Below are 8,836 nucleotides of genomic sequence, written 5' to 3'. Positions count from 1 at the left end.
GACTGTAGAACATGAATCTTCTCATGGGAGAGAGGACAGGCCCCCGGGTCCCTTAACTCAGAGTCTGCCGAAGGGGGCTAATCGAATAGCACCGTGCTGGCATTCCGGCGGAATCACAGGGCTCACCAGTGCCGTTTTAAAGACTATGTATGTTAAGGCTGCAGCACAAAGGGTCACCTCCAGCGAATGTGTAAAATAAATATGACTCACTGTGTTGATGAAGAGTCTGCAGATGGCCATGAATCCAGCACGAATTATGAAGCGATAGTCAGAGAGGCAGCTTCAGCCCCACGATGAGGTATATAGCAATTTTACCTGCACCACCGAATGTTCTCCGTTGAGGATGGAAGTTGAGATAAATGGCATTCCAATCTTCATGGAAGTGGACACGTGGGCGAGCCAGTCAGTAATGAATCAAGAAGCCTTTGAGAGGCCATGGGACAATCAAGCTGAACGACCCAAATTGGTCCCGGTTCAGGCAAAGCTGCGCACCTACACCAATGAAATTATCAAAATCGTTGGTAATGTGGATGTAAAGGTACTCCATGACGGCGCGGTGCACAAGTTACCCCTGTGGATTGTTGCAGGTGATGGACCAACGCTACTCGGAAGAAGGTGGATGGAGAAGATCCATTGGAGCTGGGAAGATTTCATCCCTCCAGCAATTGACATCCCCCATGCTCAGAGGCAAAGCAAACCCCCACCTGAGGTTGGATCCGGCACCAGAGAGCAGACCAGCACAGCACCCGAGGCACAGACCGCTCAGCACGACTGCGTGGAGATGATCCAGCTGAGACGAAAGCACCTTCCAGGCTCCATTGGCAGGACTCTAGAGGAAGAAAATCGGACCCAGAGGCGACTTCCCAGCTTCGGTGGCAGAACCCGGGGAGAAGAAGATCACAGCAATTAGCATCATGGATGGAAGAAAGATGGTGCCTAAATCACGAGGTGAGGCGCTGAAGAAAAATATGGCGGCAGCCGGACCACGAGGTGCAGCGCTGATGGAGCAATATATGGCACCAAGTGAAGAAGAGCATTGGGGTAAAGATAGCAAGGCTCTCTTAAAGGAGGCCCACAACTCACCACACTTAAAGGGACCGTTCCACATTCTCAATCAAAGTAACAACAACTGTGAGTTAGATGTAAAATGTGTAACTGATGATCAGAGTTGTGTACATGCAATAAGCAAGGAAAAGTCAAGCGATTGCGATCATGTAAAATGTGTAAATGATCATCAGAGTTGTGTACATGCAATAAGCTAAGAAAAGTCGCGTGATTGCAATTGGAGCTACAGGTTATTTACAATAAGTAATGAAAAGTTGTGGGATTTCAACTGCACACAGTCAATCCAGTGGGCAAACACCCATCGGGAGCACACAGGTCTAGCGAGCTATCCAATGCTGTAGTCTGCGTCCCTGGGACCAGAGTGATGCACCACTGAGTGTGGCCACAAGCAGCTAATATATTCAAGCTGCAGAGCAAGCGATCTCAGGAGGGCAATGGCACCGGTATCAATACCCTGCCCCCGACCGGCTCCATCTCTCAGGCACCTGATGGTTCCAACCGCCACGAGCCTGAAAGAGTAAACTGCGCTAAGGCGCAGCTCCCCGACCCTATCACCACCAAGGCTACACCCAGGAACGAAGGGTCACCTGCAACGGTTCTCCCAAATGGAACTGGGATCAGTCAGAATCCCAAACCAAATAACGCCCAGGCAAGTGAGCCAGACGACTGCTCCTCAGGGAGCAGCAGTGACCCGGTGCACAAGGAGAGGACAGGGAGGTCACAGGCATCTGTGAACCTGCCCAACGCTAGGGGCAACGGCAAAGGCCCCGAGAGCAGGCAACTTGAGCCAACTGGGCTCCCACTGCCAGCACGGGGCATCGCACCGCCACCAGACTACCTAGACACCATCCAACAGTTCTGGCACTAGTTTGTCCTCACGCACCGGTGCTGACCCCAGCACTAACTCCAAGTATATTCCAAGTATGTACCTCACCATTCAAATGTACTTGCCTCACCACGGTACCACGAATGTAATACTGTAAATGCAAATTATTTTTGGACTTGAATCTATATGATTGTAATGAGCCAATGGCACAATCTGTATGTGGGGGGCGGGTGGTGGGGAGAGAATGGAGTGGTCATGGATGCACAAACAGAAACCATACTGCCAACGAAACACCACCTACTCACCCGAGATGGAAACGACCCTCCAAGGGTCAGCCAGATAGCGCTAAGCCCAGAGCACATTCAATGCAAAGGCGATTTGCACTAAGGACTTGGGGGAGAGTGATGTCATGTATCCCACATGGTTACTGCTTGTAGTATTACAAGGTGTGCCACCAGAGGGCACTGCAATGGGAAACTTGTAAGTTACCTGGACAGGTGTGCCAGGCGTAGTATAAAAGGCAGGCCACCATGTGTGAAACTGACTCTGGAGTTACATTAAATGGACTAAGATCACTACCGTTCAAGCACAACACACTGTCTCGTGGAGTCATTATTAGAGCATCTGAAGGCATAACAATAACTGTCAAAATCAATGTGGCCATGGTCCCTTTAAGGAAACTGGCTGATGACGCATCATCAAATTACATCATCAGACCCGCTTCCTTTTAATTGGCCAGGAATCTCGTAGGGGGGGCTTAACCAGCCCCAATCATCGTACAATTACTTGGACCGAGGCAGATGAAGAAGGGATCGGAGTCCCAGTGCGCACCCGAAGTTGCCCGCCTCGGTCCCAACCCGGTAGGAAAAATGTGGCCTTAGCATCAGAGGAATGAAATGTGAGGAAAAACTGGAGTATCTTTGGTTTTCCAGCCATGAAAGGAGGCAACTGAAAGAGATGACATTATAAATGTAGGTAAGATAGGAAATGGTATTGAAAAAGTAAGTCTTGAACACAACTTCAAATTAAACTGTAACAGTAGGACAAAGAGACAGGTTCAAACTAGTGAAAGGTAAATTTAGGATTGATGTCAGGAACTTCTTTTCATAAACTGATCAACAAGTGAATGGTTTTTCATGTGGGGTAATGGATGTGCATGGTTAGAATTATTTCAGAGATTCTGTACTGAAGGCTCTGGATGGATGGATGGATGAGGTAAATAGGCCAAATTACTTTCTTCATCTGTTTCTATCTTGTGAGCAGTTGTGCTGATGGCAAGGCACAGAGCAAAAGCAATGTGTCTGTCCACAAAAGACGACATTAAATGGGTAAATAGGCTGCTTTATACATTCTCCAGCCAAGAATGCAATAGACAATCTACTCAGGCTTCTACCAATCTTACTCTGAAAACCCATGATTCAATACTTCTCTCAGAGCACAGCTGGAGTCAATAATTTAGTATGCAGTGGACTGTAGGTGGGAATCTACATCTTGTAGCTTTTAACATTGGATAGGGCTCCTCCATCATTCTGCAACATCACACCTCCCTTTATTATAATTTTATTTCATAAAGCAGAATACGAATAAGGTGCTGATAATAGAACAGATATTCTATATGTTTTAATGAGTATAATCCATAACTCCTGACTAACAGCAACATGTGATACATTCTGGTACAGGTTAAAAAATCAAACCTAGAAATGGAGATGTATGAGAATCTAGGACTAGTGGGAGAGGGTACTTATGGATCGGTAATGAAATGCAAGCACAAGGAGACAGGACAAATAGTAGCCATCAAAAGATTTCAGGACCGAGATGATGACAGACTGGTAAAGAAAATTGCTGTGCGAGAAATACGATTTCTGAAGGTAAGAGCATGAATTATTATTAATAATTTTGGGGAAAAAAATGGAGTCTGAGGAGATAGAAAATGTAATTTCAAGTATTGAGGTTGAGTTATTCAACTTGAATGAAGATTTCCCTAACGAATCAGTGGGTAAATGCATCATATGGTACTGAGTTATATTAAACAGGGATGCCCTATGTTACCAAATGTCAAGTGGGACTAGTGATTGGTGCTTCAATATTCCTTACTTTCCCTGGGCTAGGGAAGAGAAGTACAAGGCAGTGCTTCTGTTTCAATGACTGTTAGAAATTATGCTGTTGCTGAGGAGAAATTTGGGACTCTCGGAATCCCAACCTACAACTTCTCTACACTGAGCATCCTGGACAAAGTGCCAGCCTCACAATGGGCATGTGCCTTAACAAAATCCCCACAACACGAGGATTGAATTAAGCAATAGGTGACAAGTAAGCTTGGTATGTGGCATTGGACTTGGACATCATGAACATCAAAATGGCTTCTGTTATATATGTAAACCTGTAAATACCTTGTTTAACCACCAGAGGTAGCATCCCATGGAATCCCAAGGGGGGGTACCTGTACTTAAGGAAGCCTCACAGGCTGGAGAGGCACTCTGGAGACCTGTAATAAAAGACTAAGGTCACACTTTACTTTGAGCTCACAGTATCTGGTCAGACTCTTTATTCATACATAACAGCTACCATATCGCAAATTGTTCTGCGTAAGTCTTTCTGCCACTCTGAATGTGGATGTTTGCCATATAGCTGATGAGGAAACTCTGACTTGTAAGGACAGCTGGTGCAAGGTGCTACCTGGAAGTTGTGGATGTGAATGGATTGCAAGCAGCTGATACTGAAGTCCTGCACCTCTGACTGATGGAACCACTGTCAGTGGGTTATAGAGTGTGTCCACAATGTGCATACAAAGATGATAGCAATGTATTTACATTTGATAGTAAATTATATATTGTTGCACAGGCCTCATTAATCAGCATTTTAGCTGAGGACATTTTAGGTTTAGATTGTCCCAGAATGGCATGAAAGTTGTTATTATGCATGCGTGGAGTTCCACTGATCCCAGTGGCTCTGAAGGTTGCCATGGAACACATAGTCGGAGTGAATAGGAAACGATTACTTCCTTTGGTTTGGAAGTAGGTGGCTAGGTCTTCATCAATTAAAAAATGTCACTGAGGAGGGAAGTTAGAAGAAATTTCTTTACACAGAAGATTGTTGGAGAATGGAATGTTTCTCCACAGACAATTGTTGGGACAGACAATTCCAAGTATTAAGGAAAAATTATATGAATACTTAAACAGAGGAAAATAGAAGGCTAGTGGAAGAAAGTGGCTGTTAAGTGTAGTATGATTGTTAAGCCTTTGCTCATAAACCAACTAGTTATTAATAGCAATATGTTGCTATGAATTTTTAAGCAAAGAACCCATGAAGCAAATACATTACAAAATGGCGACGAGGATGGGATTCGAACCCAAGCGTGCAAAGCACAATGGATTAGCAACGATGCTCGCACCACTCCATTATTACAGAAAGGGGTGCGTTGGATATTGGACAAAGAGCAACAGAATGCATATGACACATGCAAGCGACGCTTGAGCAATAGTGCTCTTCTCGTCCATTATAATCTGACCGTGAACTATGACTAACATGTGGTGCCTTTGGGTATGGTGTGAGAAGTGTAATGTATGCACCTGTGAGTATGCTCACAGGTTTGTAGAGCTGTTGACTCAAAATAGTTGTAGAGCTGTTGAATCTTGCCATCCGGAAGAGGCGGGTATTATGTCTGTAATGCACTTATGAATGACTCCATGAAGCACTGTGTTGTACTCAAACTGTAGTGACCTTGGTCCTTTATTCGTAACTCCAGGGTTAGGCACAAGCATGGTGAGCAGCCTTTTGTACTGGGCCCTGCACAGCTATGCAGGTGACCCTCAGGTCTCCCACTGCAGTACCCTTTGGTGGACAGCCTCCTGCCACAGGGGCAGGAAACCCTGGTCTCCACCAGTTGCACCCTCTAGTGGTGCCAGCATATTATATACAGTGTGTAAACGTTATTGATAGTACATCAGTTAACAAGTCTCCATGTTATGCAACTATACAGTGACTACACAGAGAGTATATTTATAGTCTGCATATATAACATCACTCTCCCCAAGTCCTTTGTGCCGCAACGTTGGGTAGTGGAGGTCCATGGCTACACACATCAATTCCCCCCCTCCCTCCGCCCCCCACAACGAGATCATGCAGCAGGCCCGTTACATTAACATATAGGATCAGACACAAAGAAAGGAAGTTACAGTTTGTATCGTGACACCTTGGTTCAGTGACTTACATTCATTACGTTTTGCGGTCGTGCGCCAGGATTGGGTAGATTGCATTCATGATTCAGTCATGGTAAGTACTGAGGTGGCAGTACAGGTATGCGAGGACGCAGGTTCCAAAGGAACCGGACGGGGTCCTAGTCCCCTGCTAGCGGGGTAGGCTTGGTTCGCTCACCTAGCCAGGACTCAGGGATTTTGCCATTGCCTAGTTGTGGGCAGAGCCACAGATGTATGTGGCCTCCGTCCTCCTTTGAGGGCTGCAGAATCTTCTGCCTGCTTTCTAACGGGGTTGGGAACCTGCCTGTTCCAGGTCCTGTTCGAGGAACTCATTGGTTCTGATCTTTCGCTCCTGGACATGGCCGAGTTAGCGACTGGGTCTGGGGGCTGCGCCCTCTCCACCCGGGTGGTGGACAACGACGGCCGACTGCGCGTATTGGCACCATTTTCGTTTCCAGGTCCGTGGCAAATAGTGCCATCGGGTGCCTGCACGTGGGATAGACCTGGGACAGGGTATCAGGATCAGTGCCTTCGCCCTCCTGAGGTTGCTGGCCTATAACTTGTGGGGACACCTGGGACAAGGCATCAGGATCAGCGCCTTTAGCCTCCCGAATTCGCTCGCTTGCTACTTTTGGGGACACTCTATTCCCGACGTCTCGCAACAGCATTCTGTTCTTTACATTAGGACTGGTACCGACATCTCACAACAACATTTTGTTCTTTACATTAGGAATAGTACCGACATAGAAACATAGAAACATAGAAACATAGAAAATAGGTGCAGGAGTAGGCCATTCGGCCCTTCTAGCCTGCACCGCCATTCAATGAGTTCATGGCTGAACATGCAACTTCAGTACCCCATTCCTGCTTTCTCACCATACCCCTTGATTCCCCTAGTAGTAAGGACTTCATCTAACAACATTTTGTTCACCATTTTAATCGGTTCGTTACATTGATTGCCATGCATACAATGTCTCTTTAAGTTCAGTTGGTTGCAGGTCTCCTTTAAGAGAACCCTGCTGGCTTTACCCCAATCAAATCCTTTGTTAGACACTATGTGTTGGTCCCTCAGCATTGTACCTCGTGGTCTAGTCGCGACCATCTTTTTTTTCAGCCACGCTGCACCTTGCTGCAACAGGGACGACATCTTGCCGACTGCATTGATCCTTCTCTCCTGCGATTCTGCCACAAAAGCTGGAAGAGTACCTGTGAATTCGATCTTCCTCCCCAGGAGTCCTGCCACTGGAGCCGGGAAGATACTTTTAGGTCGTTCCTGTTGGATCATTGCCATGCAGTCGTGCTGGACAGTCTGTGCCTCAGGTCTGTTCTCTGGGACCTTGCCCAAGCGAGGGTAAGGGGGACATCGATTGCTGGAGTGAAGAGGTCTTCCTATTTCCACTGGATCTTCCCCATCTACCTTCTTCCGAGTAGCGTTGGACCATCACCTGCAACAATCCACAGAGGTAACTTGTGCACCACCCCATTATGGATTACACTTACATTCACACTACCAAGGACTGGGATCAGCTCCTTGGTGTAGGTGCGCAACTTTTCCTGTAATGGAACCAGCTTGGGCCGTTTTTCGTTCCATAGCCTCTCAAAGGCATCCTGGCTCATCACTGACTGGCTCGCTCCTGTGTCCACTTCCATGAACATTGGAACGCCGTTTATCTCGACTTCCATCTTCACTGGAGGACAATCGGTAGTACAGGTATACACTCCAGACACTTCTTATTGAGGCTGAGCTGCCCCTCTGGCCAAATCATCATATTCCCCGCTGGATTCAAAGTCATCTACCGATTCCTCTGCTAGACGGTGAGTCATATTTCTTTTACACATATGCTGGAAGTGGCCCTTCGTGTTACAGGCTTTGAATACGTACTCAGCAAACCGACATCGGTGAGCCCTATGGTTTCCTCCGCAACGCCAGTATGGTGCTACTCGATTAGCACCCCTCAGCTGACTCTGAGTTCTGGAACCCTGAGGTCTGTGCTCTCTGCCCTGAGCAGAGCCACGTTCTACAGTCTTGCCTGTGAAAGGCACCATTCTGTGTATAGTACTTGCCGGGTTTGAGTCCACAGGATGAATAATTTGCTTGGTGCTGCAGGTCAAGGTCATGAACGCTTGACTGATGCTGATGGCCTTCTGCAGATTGACTGTGGTGTCGGCAGATAATAGCTTGTGAAGGAGGCCCTCATGGTCAGTTCCCATAACAAAGATGTCTCGCAATGCTTCGTTGAGGTGCGTGCCGAAATCACATGGTGCCGCAAGTCTCCTGAGGTCGGCAGCATATTTTGCAATCTCCTGGCCCTCAGGTCTGCGGTGAGTGTAGAATCTGTGCCTGGCCGTGAGGATGCTCTGTTTTGGTTTTAGTTGGTCGTGAATTAGTTCAGTCAGCTTATCGTATGTCTTATCCTTGGCCTTCGTGGGTGCCAGCAAGTACCTGACGAGGCGGTAAACCTCGGGCCCACAACTGGTCAGCAGTATAGCCTTGCACTTCTCCACCAATGTGTCCGTCTCCCCTGCCAGGTTGTTTGCCACGAAATATTGCTCGAGCCTTTCCGTGAAGGCATCCCAATCATCACCCTCTGCGAAGTCTTTTAGTGTGCCAAAGGTAGCCATAATCGCGTGAAAGTCCGTATTCTCATCGCCAGTTATTATGTCTGTAATGCACCTATGAATGACTCCACAAGGCAATGTGTTGTACTCAAACTGTAGTGATCTTGATCCTTTATTCATAACTCCAGAG

The 8,836-nt window shown here is 47.0% G+C and overlaps 1 protein-coding gene across 1 annotated transcript in view; it reads left to right on the top strand.

Moving 5' to 3' along the window:
- Positions 1 to 3,585: 3,585 nt before the first annotated feature.
- Positions 3,586 to 8,836, top strand: part of LOC139262054 (cyclin-dependent kinase-like 2) — a 231,934-nt gene continuing 226,683 nt past the window's right edge. The window contains exon 1 of the mRNA XM_070877214.1: positions 3,586 to 3,759. Coding sequence (XP_070733315.1) covers positions 3,592 to 3,759 — 168 coding nt within the window. The 5' untranslated portion in view covers positions 3,586 to 3,591. The remainder of the gene's footprint in view (positions 3,760 to 8,836) is intronic.

The sequence above is a fragment of the Pristiophorus japonicus genome, chromosome 4, assembly GCF_044704955.1.
Source record: "Pristiophorus japonicus isolate sPriJap1 chromosome 4, sPriJap1.hap1, whole genome shotgun sequence".
In the NCBI taxonomy this organism is placed as follows: Eukaryota; Metazoa; Chordata; class Chondrichthyes; family Pristiophoridae; genus Pristiophorus; species Pristiophorus japonicus.
This window is presented reverse-complemented; position numbering and strand designations above follow the sequence as displayed.